This window comes from Dicentrarchus labrax, unplaced genomic scaffold (assembly GCF_905237075.1).
Source record: "Dicentrarchus labrax unplaced genomic scaffold, dlabrax2021, whole genome shotgun sequence".
Taxonomy (NCBI): Eukaryota; Metazoa; Chordata; class Actinopteri; family Moronidae; genus Dicentrarchus; species Dicentrarchus labrax.
In genome coordinates, this window is record NW_026136723.1 from 15,124,561 (window position 1) to 15,139,012 (window position 14,452).

At 41.4% G+C, this 14,452-nt stretch overlaps 2 protein-coding genes across 3 annotated transcripts; both read right to left on the bottom strand.

Annotated features, from left to right (window-relative positions):
* Positions 1–93: 93 nt before the first annotated feature.
* wasf2 (WASP family member 2) lies at positions 94–8,023 on the bottom strand. Its single transcript, XM_051390195.1, has 9 exons — positions 7,860–8,023; positions 6,458–6,621; positions 6,120–6,254; positions 5,813–5,966; positions 4,822–4,939; positions 4,555–4,676; positions 3,036–3,194; positions 2,409–2,899; positions 94–1,522 (listed from the first exon to the last, which is right to left on the bottom strand). The coding sequence occupies exons 2-9, from the start codon at positions 6,588–6,590 to the stop codon at positions 1,365–1,367; spliced, it is 1,470 nt and encodes a 489-aa protein (XP_051246155.1). The 5' UTR covers positions 6,591–6,621; positions 7,860–8,023; the 3' UTR covers positions 94–1,364.
* A 1,175-nt stretch (positions 8,024–9,198) lies between these two features.
* LOC127357764 (probable methyltransferase-like protein 24) lies at positions 9,199–14,372 on the bottom strand. 2 transcript variants are annotated; one of them, XM_051390196.1, is made up of 5 exons: positions 13,579–14,372; positions 12,614–12,712; positions 11,277–11,413; positions 10,819–11,086; positions 9,199–10,339 (listed from the first exon to the last, which is right to left on the bottom strand). In XM_051390196.1, exons 1-5 carry the CDS (start codon positions 13,912–13,914, stop codon positions 10,034–10,036), a joined length of 1,146 nt encoding a protein of 381 aa, XP_051246156.1. In that variant the 5' UTR covers positions 13,915–14,372; the 3' UTR covers positions 9,199–10,033. The 2 variants fall into 2 exon arrangements, with proteins under 2 accessions (XP_051246156.1, XP_051246157.1); XM_051390197.1 differs by having other exon boundaries at positions 13,675–14,368.
* Positions 14,373–14,452: the final 80 nt, after the last annotated feature.

The window sequence follows — 14,452 nt, forward strand, 5'->3', positions numbered from 1 at the left end:
ATGCCAAGGCTTGACATTCTTGGAGACTTGTTATTTAACACATCACAGCATACACACTATTCATTCTCACAGAAAAGACATCCAAACAATCACTGTAATTCACTCTATCTTTATTGAAATAACTATAATCATTTGGAAAATGTAAGGCAGGAGAAGCAGAACTTTGGCTAAGCATGCTGTGTGATTGTGCTTCAAACACAAAAATAAAATAAAATAAAAGGCACTTGAAAAATATGTGGTCCACACTAAAACATCAGTCAGTTCTATATTTGAGTCATCAATGGCTGCTGTTGATATTTTTTTGGAAGAAGCGACAGACATCGGTGACCACCACTGCAGATAAACCTGCACTGATACTGAAATGCAGTATTAAAAAAAGGCACTTATTAGGCAGCAGGATAAAGCAAAATGCTGCCTGGGGACAGTAATTAAAGCAATAGAGCCTAGTTCATCCACAGAAAAGGTCAAAATAAAAACTGCAGGAAGAAAAATGCAACGGAGCTGAAACACGGTACAAATTGAATCATGATAATTGTGTTAAATGTCTGCATATGTTCAGTATGGTGATCTCATCTATCACCCCAGGTGTCTGGCATGAGCCAATACTTCCCCTATCGCGCTGAATAATTCATTCATGAATTTGTTTATAATCTACAACCACATCTCATCTACAAGTCAATTGCTCCCATGACAACCACAGAAGAAAAAAAATTAGACTGAGTACAAAAGTGAGGAAAGGAAAAGTGATAAAGAGTGGGCTTCAAGGTACATCAAGGGATTGCATTCATTATCTTTAGTAGATATGATTCAATATGTAATATAAACTATACATCTATATCATATAATCTATGAATGAGCGAGAATGTTTTGATGTCTTTCCACTGAGTACATAGAAATACTGTGTATGGAAGAGGTTGCATGCTTGTGTGTGTACTCCTTCTCTATTACCCTTTGCCATAATAAACCAAAGCAGGTAAAATCTGACATTTGGCCGGCGGCAAAGGACATCTTATTCTAATAGACACTAAGATAAAGTCAGAGGTGATGCGTTTATGTACAGATTCAGCAGAGAGATGTGCATCAGATCACACAAGCAATGGAAAATTGGCACAGACACATCACACTCTTTCGCTCAATCTTTGGACTTTTGCACCTCTGTTCTAAATCATTTTGGATAAATAGAAATAAATGGGTCGAGGAATGTACATACTATGTGCGCACACACTCAAAATCTAACAGATACACAGAACATGGACCCCAGCTTTACAAGTACTTAAGAATGTGATCTGAATGGAAATACGCTGATGTTGTTTACAGCTGAGGAAAGATACGGAGGTGGTAGTGAAGATGAAAAGGGATGACAATCATTCAGACCACTCCTCATCGTCAAACTCTGAAGAGTCATCCTCACTGTCGCTGCACTCCACGGCGATACGACGGGACAGGATGGCGGCCACATCGTTGCCAAAGTGATCCCTCTTCTCCTGCTCCCGCTGTGCCTCCACCTTACGCAGGTTAAAACCTATAAAGGGAGTGAGTTACAGTGAGTGAGTGGGCCTGACAACATCTGTATAATACTTTACAAGGAGCATCCGGTCATTGTACAGACAAACATAGTGTGAAATATTAACTTCAAATTATGTCAAAAAAGCATTTTATTTGAGGCAAAAATAGATAATTATTATTAGCAATATGTACTTAAGATACCCCATGGAGTTTTTGCTGCTATGGAGGAACATTTTTATTAAAGGGTCCCTACTTTGTTTTTGTATCACGCATACTGAAGTTTAACGCTATTCCACTAAATAACAGCTGGTGGCAGTAATGTTTCTTTGCACATTACTGCCACCAGCTGTCATTTAGTGGAAGGATACACACAATGGGTTTTGGTCACAAATACTGAATGTTAATATAACTTTGCCTGTTCACAAGAAAACTCCACAGGGCAACTTTAAGGCACCAAAAAAGAGGTACTCATAATGCAGACTTTTTAATATTATTATATCATTGGAAAAACATTACCAATGCCTCAATGTGTAAGCAGCAATTTCATATTGTAGCTGGTTGAAGTGTAGACAAGTTTTTATTTATACTGTCGGTTATTTTAATTTACAGTTTAATTAACTTTTATGAAACAATGCATTGCTTTTATACGCTCATTAGGTCTTCATAATCTTAATCTGAAGAGTATCTCATAACTTCAAGTGTCAAATAAACATAAGAGTGAACATTACATATTTGTCTCTGAAATGTAGTCGAGTCTAAAGCAGCATACAACAAAAATACTAATAAGTACCTTAGATATGTTATATGTTGTTTTACTTGTTTCACTAGTTTAAATTTATTATTCAGCCAATCAGCAGTGAGGACTGCAAATATACATTTTATGTTGATCTGTTTCCTGTTACCTTGTCGGATGGCCTGCAGCAGGTCACTGCGACCATCAGGAACAGGCTCTGGCGGAGGTTTGGGAGCAGAACTGGGTGCCCCGCCACCACCAGAGGGAGGAGGGGGAGCAGAGTTGTTCATGGATAAGGGAGGAGGGCCAGGGGGAGGAGGAGGAGGAGGTGGAGGTGGTGGACCACCACCTGCAGGCAGAGGCGGTGGAGGAGGAGGAGAAACAGCGGACATAGCAGGTGGAGGAGGGGGAGCAGGTGGGGAGGGATAAGAGGAGGGAGAGGAAGAGAGTGGAGGAGGGGAAGGTGGGGTGTCGAAGCCAGGGGGAGGTGGGGGAGCCCCAAAGCCAGAGGGTGGAGGAGGAGGAGGTGCAGGGGGAGGGGAGAGGTTGGGGCGAGAGTTGGGCAGGGAAGAGGCCATGGGGGGAGCAGGAGGTGGGTGGTTCGGACTAAGCATGCTGACACGCTTCTGGGGCGGTGCTCCGTACTGTCCGTCATTATACCTGCAGGTGACAGAGTGGAAGTTCGAGAAGTTAAATGACAAAATGGATCTTAATCTCAAACAGTAGGTTTATAATATATTTTGGTAGATAAGTGTGTTGGCAGCATGTGTGTGCCCATAACCAAGAGGCTACTTACGCCATGTCTGGAGGTGGAGGAGGCAGGAAGTCATCAGTACCAGGCGGCGACATCGGGGAGCCGGCCTCATAAGCATAGGAGCCGGTACTCTGCTCGAGGCCTTCAGAAGTGAAACCTTCTCCAGATCCAATACTGCCATTCAGACCCTCAGAAGAATTCCTATAAACAAATTAACGACATCACTATCAGTCCAACATACAGCGTGTCATCTCTATTCTCTGAAATCTAGACAAGCAAATGACTTAGATAAATAACCACAGAGCATCTACAGACCTATTTAGCAGTCATGGGCCATGTACTGTTTGCTTATGAGAAATTACCATGAAAAGATTTAAGAGGAAGTATCATAAATGCATTTAAAGCAGGAGACGCAAATAGTGAAATGACGCATGTGTTGACTGGTTCACACAGCTATTAAAATAACACAAAGTGCAGTCACTTACACAGAGATATAAGACTGGCTTGTCCTTCAGTTTAACAGCTTAACAGAAGAGATTAATGTTTTTAGGCCTGGCTCGTGAATGAGTTACATACAAGATTACAAGATTTTTTTTGGGGGGGAGGGGGTTATTGCATTTAATTGACAGAGACAGCTGTAGAGTGACAGGCAAGGGGGGAGGATGACATGCAGCAAACATTTACAAAACAATGGTTTTAACTTAACTTTACAATGAGGCAAAACTGTCATAGTAAAAAATAAATAAATAAAATCCTTGTAATGGAAACTACTGACTTGGTTACAGAAATATATTTGTGCTTTTTATTCTTTTGTTTTTGTAATTATATTTTATTTTCCTGTTTATTTAATAAAAACAATACACTGTAAAATAAATAATATACAGCTACAGTGAATTCTACTAATGTGACTAATTTGCTGCTTTAATGACAAAAAACTTATTTTGACACAATTATTTTTTTAACATGTTTACCATGTGTTCATTATATGTCACATGCAATAATCTAAAAATAATCAACGTTAAGGCCTAATGTGATTCACACATTTGTTTAACGCAATGTGCCAATGACAGCCAGTGCTACACCCAAGCCCCTGAGAACATTTACGGACAGGATGTACCACCCATGTCACTGTGTACAGATTGGTTGATAAAACGGGGTAGAATGGAATTTACCAAGCGAGTGCCCATTCTGTCCTTTTACTGTCTCAACTAGAGAGAGAAATAATGTACACTACTCACAAAAAGTTAGGGATATTCCACTTTCAGGTGACATTTATGGAAAATGTAAAAAGTTGATGCTACAGTGATATTATATCATGAAAGTAGGGCATTTAAGTAGAAGGTGAAATTAAGATCACCTGGAAAGGTTATAGTGCATTTTATGTACATTCTGAAATTTCATCCGAAAGCCAAATATTCCTAACTTTTTGTGAGTAGTGTATTTGTCAAGTCATTATTTTTTTACATGTTACCTCTTGAGCCTGTGGATGACCACAACTCACCAAAACACACTCCATCAATCTGCAGAGAGTTCAACCACACTTTACTCAATCTCAACTTACATCAAATCATTCTTTGGCACCACAAACTCCTCCCCCATCTTACGGCGTTCCCATTCTTCCTTCCTGGTCTTGATTTTTCGTGGATTGAGTGTCCGTAGGTTTAGGTGGTCTTTCTTCTCCTTCTACTCAGAAAAGAAACAGATAAAAGGAGTCATGGAGGCTTGGCTCCAAAAGCTTTAACTTGATGTGACCAATGTTGTCAACTTGTTTCAACTCATGCTGTCATGTTATTTGTTTAATGTGTATGAGCCTGTTTATGTGTCTCACTCTGTGCTTGCGTCTCTCCTTCATGATGTCCTTGGTGTCCTGCAGCATCTTCTCCTTCCACAGGTCAAAGAAGTAGGAGGGATCAGTGTAAAACTTGAGGGCCTCCTTTCCATCGTCCCTGCAGAGAGCCATTGACAAACATTGTATTTACATTTGTGTATCAGTTACACTTTGTTATCTTGTATCCACAGACATAAATAACAGATATGTATCTGCCTTACAGTATGTGCCAATATATTGACAAACCATAAAACTTCCCTTTTTTAGAAACATTTTCTTTAGTCACATCCTACCTACTTAAAGATCTGTCATTGTCAACATTAATTCCGCTTTCACAATCAAACCGGTCACAGAGAGAGGCTTTGTAATAAAATTGGACAAGCTTATACTCTCACTTATCATTGAAATAACTTTTCTGGTTTCTAATGAATCATACTTCCAATGACATATCACGCCTCGCAGTTAGTTAATATTCAAGACCTCACTGATATGTCAGCTGGGTTGTGACACATATGATTATCATCTAGCTCTTTTTGGCATGACTGAGGTTACTGTGATTTCTCATTAGGTTTGCTTGTTTTTAGGCCGGCAAAAATCTGGTAAGTGTTCATTACAAAAACCGTCAACAAAACTAAACTAAAACATCTGTGAGTCAAAATAATTTTCTTTTTCACATGTTGACACACTAATAAACAACAGCATTGAGTACTGCATCAGTATGATGAATCACAAGGATTTTGCAGAGGTGAACTCTCCTGAGCAACAGAATTAAAAGCCTTGTGACTTTCTGTGATATTTAGCATCACACAAATCATAAATATCAAGGACTGAACCTCATTAAACAGTCACTGTGTGAGACCAAGTTGTTGTTAAGGTCTGAAAGTATATGAGTCAGAGAGGTGGGTTTAAATTATGAACAAAAATAGAACATGCATGTGCGCGTTTCCATCTCTGCACATGTGCATGCACGTGTTCTCTTTATTATTCCTACCGGTACTGGCTGAGGTTGTTGAGTGGTGGGGGTGGATTACAGGTTATGTAGGTTTCCTGTACAGGCATTGGCAAAGACGGCCTGGTGAACAACTGCTGGTCCTGAGTCAGACTGCTACGGAAGGCCTTACGGGTAGTGATGGCCTGCAGAGAGACTGAGAGACAGACATAACAGAGAGAATATTATTGAATATTAATCGCGTGGAAGAGATTATTTTATTATTATATTTATCCATATTCAAACTACTGAACTAATCTGATACTGACATAAATAGTAATAGTAACGATTAACATGTGGGAGCACTTACCCTCCTCTTCTTTGGGGTCCAGCTGGGTGACTTTAACCTGCAGACGATCCACTCTTTCTCCAAGAGTATTTACTCTGGTTGCAAAAGCTCCAGCCTGGACAAACAGCTCCCCAAACACATCCTCTGCATATTTGCCTACATAGATGCACAAGTTCATGAATAACATCAATTAAAAAACACATACACCATCAATGCATATTCACTCCTACATTAAAATCTCACCTCAATCTAAAATAATACCTTCCATAAATGTACACATTTGCCACATATTCTTATTAATCATTCACACCATATTTTAATGACATAATGACACCCAACCACACACAGCAGGCACTCACTGAGGCTGCCGAGCTGGCGGATGATATTGGCCAGGCTGATATTGGTGACACATTCTAGCTCACTGCGGATGTTGGAAGGGATGGTCTGGCGACACACGTGCCGCGGCTCTATATTCCTCGTAACCAGAGGCATGGTAGGATGTTGTGGGTAGGGGGGCCCAACCCTAAAGAGGGAAGAGGAAGTGAGTCATTTGAGTCAAAGACATACAGACATAAAAAGTAGTAAAAGACAGATGAATTACTTTGTATTACATACAGTTGTGATACTAATAAACTGAGAATTGGGAAGGTGGCTCACGCATCCTGCTGTAAACATATACCAGAATATTCTATAGAATATGTTTGGATATCAGTAATATATATCGGCCATTGGCAGCCCTGCTCTCTATCAGCATCAGTGTCAAAACCCATTTTGGTCAAGCACTAATCCTTTTTTTTTTTTTTACTGGTTTATGACTTTTTGTTGTTACATCCAACACTAAATAAATCACATAATCACGGGACACCCCAACACGCATGTATAAATAAAACGTGGGCCAGACAGAGCTAAAGCAGAAGCAAAACTTAAGTTCTGCTCCACTCAGCAAACATCCAGCATCCACCAAGTGGATGTGAAACCGGAAAAATCAACATAAAAAGAGAGAAAGAGTGGTGCACAGATGGACAAATCACAATCAGTGTGTGACAGTGTAAACTCCCCACACATAGCAGCAACTCTCCAGTGCCATATGGAGTCTGATCAGAGATTTGCAGTGACTGCAGACTACCCCAGACAGTGCAGGCAGGCAGAGTTTACTTTACTGTAAGTATACCCTGCACTGCTTCCTATTGCCCAGCTCGGTTGCCTAATTACAAGTTTTTCATGTTAAGGTTGGGGCTTCAGAGAGCGGTGAGGTCATGATACAAATGTTACTGGGTGGATTCAAGTCACTGCACTTTTCCTTTGGGGTTGACAGACACATTATTGTTAAGGCGTGTTTTCAAACTGAGCATACTGTAAGTAGTAGTAGTCTGTCGGGTTTATCCATTGCTTCACGAACAGTGGGGGCTTGTTACAGCTGTATCCATACAGCCCCGCACTGTGTGGTTACTGCTGTGTTCGGCACTACCTACAAAACTGAAATTATAAAGCTTTTTACCAATAAGCTGAATATATTGGATGCACTCTTAAGTTTCTCCTAAATATGTAACAAGAAGAGAACAAAACAATCGGGAAAAATTACACTTTAACGCCCACAAAATTCGCTAAAAAAGGGCTCAAATGTAACTTGGGATCTCGGCCTTGTCAGAGCAGGAAGTAACTTGTAGGCGCCACTTATCTCGAAGGAACAGCCAAACTAAAGTATGTTTCTTATGTCCTTCACTTTATAAAAACAGTTCTGTTCAATCATATTGTTCTTACCGTCAAAACTGGCAACTGTAGGCCCTCTCTATAGCCCGGTTGTTGTCTTGTCTCAAGATTTCCACAAGAAATGTTGAACGGTACAGTACACGGACGAGCTAAACAGATCGCGACAGTCCCGGGATTGTGAACTTGTGATTGGTCGAGTGACTGAGTTCCTCAAAGCTGGTTGGCCACCGCGCCTGTCGCCTGTTTTTGCTAAGAACAGGATGTGGAAATGTCAACGTAAAAAGCGCAACTCCACCCTGACTAGTGGCAAACATCTCTGCGTAATTTGCGTAACGGAGGGTGGAGGCAGGAGCACATTCCAAACGTGCGCTCAAGCGAGTTGGAACGCGTCCGAGGAATGACTGGCATTGGCCTTTAGGAGTAAGAGCTCGCTGAGCAGAAAAAGCACTTATGGAGATAAATAAGCGTCCTGCGAGCCTCACCGGGTGAGTGTTAAGTGCATCCTTAACCTCAGCTCAGCCCGTGCAACCTGGAAGTACACACGGTTTATGGGAGGAGAGTTCTCCAGTAAAGGTTAAATCATTTATCCAAGTGAAGGAATCTGTGGTAAATGGTACAATTGAGGCAATAAGATGGCAATTATACTCGTGTCTTGCGGTGTAGTGCCTACATCTTAGGCTTATTTGTGTTGCATTAAACAGTTAAGACACTGCTGCAGCCACTTAATAGCCAGTATTTTTGCTTTGTGGATTAAGTGCAAATATGTTGAAAGGAAAACACAAGCACTGGGAATGAATTTCTACACCTATAATTTATTGGAAATACATACATACATACACTTACATCAGCTTAGGTATCACATGAATTCACAATACTTGCAGCTTCTACACAACCCCCTTTTCATGTATGTCCATTTCTTCTTCTATAAGACACATTACATTTATTTAATCATTTATTTAAACAGGTAGTGTGATTGGGATCTCTTTTTCAATTGAGACCTGTGCACAAAAAATATAGTTTAAGCATAGACAGACGCACGGACATGATACAGTTTCACATTTAAGAAAAGCATTCACACACACGACTGCAAAAACATATAATATTTTGAAATGTTAAAGTGAATAAACTATATGAAGTAGTGAGTTTTGACTGTATGCTAGCCTACTATATTAAAAGATGATCTGGCTTGGTTTGTATGTGGATACAGAGGAAAGGGGACAATTAATAAGCTCATCTACCTGATTTCATTCAACATTAATCTAACAGTCTTTTTAAATTATTAACATATCAAAGAAAGTGTAGAGCAATGTGTCTGCCAAATGCCACAAATGTCAATGTTAATGTATATAAACAAAAAGAATAAGAACAGAAATACAGACATACAGCAGTCAAGGATTTCTAGTTTGTATTTTATTATGGTAATAATGCACATTTATGACATGTTTCAATTGATTTATTCTTTGTTATACAGTACACATTAGAGTAAAAAAAATGCATCAGTATAATTTCAATATAATTTAACCATATCTTCATTGTAAAGAATTATTGCACATAAAAGCATTTCAAGGCCTGCAGAGATGTACAAAAATGCATTAAATAATCTGCTGCATCTGCATAATCTGCTTAATGTACTGTATGTTCAAACTACACCTGGATCACATCAATGATTTAAGAAAGGGGTCGCACTCTGTGGTCTAATAATATGGTAAAATATTGATAAAATCTCAGGTCTGTAGTTCAACTAAAAAAAGGAGGAAAATAAATAAAAACGTGTTGGTACCTGCCAGACAGCTGTTTAGTATTTAGGACTCATTAGGACACAATCCAGCAGTGGCTACAGCTGACATATATCTGCTGTTTTTTATGCTCTAAGTAATAAAATCTGTTGATCTAATTATGATATTACTGTGCTGTTGTCCAGTTAAATCAGCAAGCCCTCCTTCTGTTCCATATTTGGTCAAATTAGTAAGTATCAGTACAGACACAGCGGTATTTCCCTCTGAGGGTGGAGTCATGAAAAGGCAGATCCTTTCATCTCCACTAGAGGGAGACATCATGTTAAAAACTGCGTGTGCCTGAAATTGCAGGGGGAGAAAAAGTCCATTGTAAGAGAAGGGTAACTCGACCAACTATTTCAAGGTTGACCTTCTCCTTCTTGTTTAAGGCCATCCACAATGCCTGGTCATGTGTGTACACCTGTGTCCATTTATGTGTGTGTGTGTGTGTCAGTATCTTGTGTTGACCCAGCTGAGTGTGTAGGAGCTGTGAGCATTTGCCACTGTCTGTTTTAGGACACTGTGACCCTCTCCTGCAGAGCTGTGGACTAGCTTGAGTCCAGAGGCTTGGAGACCTTGTAGGACACTGAACCAATAGCGGAGCACTTCTTCATTGGTTCCGCCCACCTCAAACCCTGCCCATTGTAGGTGCACTGTGGCAACCAGGTGATGGACACTCTGCAGAGTTCCCGACTCAATCCAGTTCTGGAAAACTCGCCACTCAGCACTGAGCAGGTCAGCATACAGGAAGTGGACCTAAAGAGAAAAAGGAAGTGTTTAACAAAGTACCTTTAAAATCTCCTAAGCAGAGAACGTACTATTTGAAGTACTATGATTTGCTCATGTTGTGCAGCCTTACTGTTTTCCATAGCAAACGTGTTGCTTTGTAATCACTTAATCAATATAGCCAATCATTATGATTGAATATTTATAAAAGGATGTCTTAGACCCCTTCTTATAACGTAAACCCATACATACTCAAACTGTAGGTACGTAGTTCCCTCTTGTGGCTGCAGGATGTAACTGGGCCAGTGTGTGATTCACTCACTTAAATTGTTGCCATGGCAGCCAGGGATGGCGCAGAGCCCTGTTGCTATGGGAACGTACAAGTAAGGGAGCTTTCTGGGTATGTTGGGTCGAAAAGACTCTAAGGTATGTTTGTTTGGCACTGTTTCTCCAAATTTCGGTGTGTGTGTGTGTGTGTGTGTGTGTGTGTGTGTGTGTGTGTGTCTTACTGTGTGATGTCCCAGAGCTGCCATGACGTCTGCCAGTGTTTGAGAAACACTACCCAGGTTGCCTCTCGTCTTGTTCTTGCGCTTCCTTGGAACTCGCCACTCCAGCCACATCTTGTGCTGGCTGACCACGCCTCCATCACCATGGTTACTAGCCAAACTGTTGCCAAGGTGACCACCAGATGCATTGGAGTTGCTGGGATCAAAACTGTGGACTTCGCATCCCAGCAGTGACACAGTCTTTAGAAACTCTGCATCTCCCCCATCCATACTAGAGAGACAAAGGCAAACACACAGATAGACAGAGAGGCAGGGGAGCACAGAGGTGGTTTGAAGATTATTGCATGCATGATTAAATATGCATTGCATTGTTTATTCCAACTGTGCCAGTGATATGAATGCATAAGCATCACAGCACATGCACAGACACATGCACATAGTATACAGACATGTGGGCACACCTAAAGGAGTATGCAACACACGGTCGATCTTCAAGTGGAAGGAGCCAGTCCTCAGCACACAGGAGCCAGTGGGGTGAATCTGCAGGGGGCTGTGTGGCCTGAGCTTGACCTGGAGACAAAACCCTGGAGCAGTTTAGCTGGGGATGGACGGGAGAGGAGATGTGTTGGGTAGAGGTCTGAGAACAGTCTAACACAGAATTAGCATTAGCTAAGAAGAGAGGAAGTTAAAGAAGAAGTTGTGTGAAAGCTTGTCTTGTGAAATGTGTGAGAAAATTTCAGACAGTGTGACTGATGTAGACTTTGAGGTAAAACAAATTATCTTCCGGTAACACTGGCTCTTAAATGTGATATTCTGTTGATGATAATCACTTAACTTGAGGTATTAAATAATTACAGAATAAAATCAACACTTCATAATATACTTTTAACAATTTTCCTCCCAGTTCCCCAGCACTTGGTGCTACACAAGTCTTAACTCTTATATGGGAGTTTCCAGTCTGGAACTCAAAGTCCTCACTAGCTCCAGCAGAACTTTGCTGCCAGGATACTGACAGCTCTGGATACTGACACTGGAAGTCTGCAGTTGTAGAAAGTGAAGTAGTTGAAAAAGTAAAGTTTTTATTGATTACTCTTCAGGTTTGGCAAAATCTAACTCCTGGCTACAGTATCTTTAGGTCCTTTATGGGCCAGCGTGTAGCTTGAGACCTTTAGGGAGGGCCCAAAATATTAGAGAATCCAAACCTGAGGGTGGGGACCCTCTTCAAGGGGTCCCAAGATAATCACAAAGACAGAAAAGAAGAAGACAGTTATTATGTTTTCCAGCATATAAAAACTTTTTAATCTGAAAAGGGACATTTTGTTAAATTCCTCAGTTGCAACCTGTTAAAACAGTCAAACAGACATCATATTTATTAAAGATTGGGCACCACTGCATTAGACTATATGTGTAACTATATATGTGTTATATAGTTTACCTAACTCTTTTATATAACTTTACATTGTATTGTATCTGAGGGTTTATAATTGTTCACCCTGTCATTTCTCTCTGCTTATCTGTATTATTCTTTCGCAGTCTGTAAAGTTCAGTACAAAACAGATTGTATCCGTTTCACACTGTTCAATGTGCCATTTACAGTAAACACAAATTAGAAATGTCCAAATTGTATCAGGTAATGTTTATGATATTAGGGGATTCAGACATTTCACACACATTTTCACACCTCTTCAAACACTGAGTACTGATGAGTTATTTTTTTCAGTTAAGTGAATGACAACTCTTTGGAGGTAAGATGTTTTATTTGACTGCACTACTGTAGGTGATGATCTGTGTGTCCTACCTGTGGCTTGGTGATATACGTGATGATACGATTGAGTTCTGCCATGAAGGACGGCTTGTCTGCCGCCCACCGCTGCAGCGCCAGTGTTCTGGGTCCCAACTGGGAACGGGCAGACATACATATCAATATATTGATACTACAGTGCAAGGAATACCAACAGTTTCATGGGAATTTACCAAAGGTCTGAATAATGCATAGGAATGACAGCAATGTGTGGGAGTGTGTGCACTCCCTGCCCCAGGTATGAATGATGAGGAGGCAGGTCACAGGCTCTGACCTCAGTCCTGATTTGCCTTAGGCACTGTAACATACAAACACAAAGCCCCCACCCAACTCAGACTGAACCCTGTGGTCACCATGACAACCTGGGGGGGGGGTTGGTGGTGGTGATTCACTAGAATGAGTCAGAGAGTTTAGCCTTGGGCAGAAAAAGAGACAGTGAGAGAAAAAGAGAATGAAAGAGAGGGGGGTGAGGAGTGAGGGGAAGGAGGTTGAGGTAAAGAGAGAACAGAGGCACCCACACACACATGCACAGGTGAAGGTTGAAGCTCCAGCACTGAAGGGCAAAGAGAGAAAGAGAGAACAGCTGTCACCTCTCTCTGATCTGGGGGTCAGTGCTGTGCTATAACCCTCCCCTGCCCTCACCTGTTCCGTCATGTCTGTAATAATTCACAGAGCTGTGCGCAAACTGACCCAGCATATAATGAATAAACAGGACGAGGAAAGCACAACTGAGCAAGTACAGTATACTGAATGTCATTATCCCTTCATATGTCTCACTCTCAGGTCAAATTCAGCACATTTCAAATTATGTTTAATTGGCGTTAAGGAAAGCAATATTGTTTTCTTTCACATAATATTCATTACTATAGGGGAAGAGGAACCCCCCCCAAAAAAAAAAGTCAGTTGTCTAGTTATAACTTAAACATTCAAAAGCAATTAAACTTTAACTGGTGTTTTAGTACCTGGCGCGCGTGCATCTCGTTCTCATCCTCATAGACTCGTGCCCCCTCCCTCCTTTCCCCATATTCCACCTCTACCTCCTCCTCCTCCTCCTCTACCTCCTGCTCCAGACCCGGTCGCCGGGAAGGGGATCCCCGTTGGCGTGAGTTCCTCTCCGGTTCGATGCTGATAACGGAAAAGGCAACCGCGCCCTCCCCCACCCTGCTGGCTCGAGGTAACAGTGGCCCGACGACAAGGAGCTGGAGCGCGAGGAGGAACGGAGGGACTAAAAGAAGAAGTATTCCCGAGGAGCGGAGGGGGGAACCACCGCGGCCCCACCACCGAGCACAGGTCCGCATACCTCCTCCTCCGTGCCGGCACCCGGGAACATCTCCGGCGCGGTGCCCTGTGATTTAACTTTTTTTTTTTCTGGAGGGCAGCGAGGAAAGTCCCAGCTGAGAACCTCCTCCTCTTCCTTCCCCGACCTCCTCTTTCTTCTTCTCCTTACCCCCAGGGGAAAGTTGTGATGACGATGCGCATTCCTCGGTCAACGGTGGCCTTGTTGGCACAGTGACTGCCGTTTTATTTAGCCCATACAGTTTATAAATAACCCAAATATTGGTTAAAAATCCCTTCTAGTCTGTTACATATTGAGCAAACATGTTAAGCAAAGTGGTTGACTTATAAAACTGCCAGGCTAATATAAAGAGAATACAGTTAAGCTAATGGTTTTTATAGTTGACGCTAAAGATGATCGATTATTGGTAATTTTCCGCCAAACTATGTGAGAAGTTGTTGCTAAGCGACCCAGTAGCAGCTCTGACCAGTATGAGCGGTGGGTATAATATCACTAATATTAATTATTTAAATATTATCTCCAATATTTGAATTAGTAAT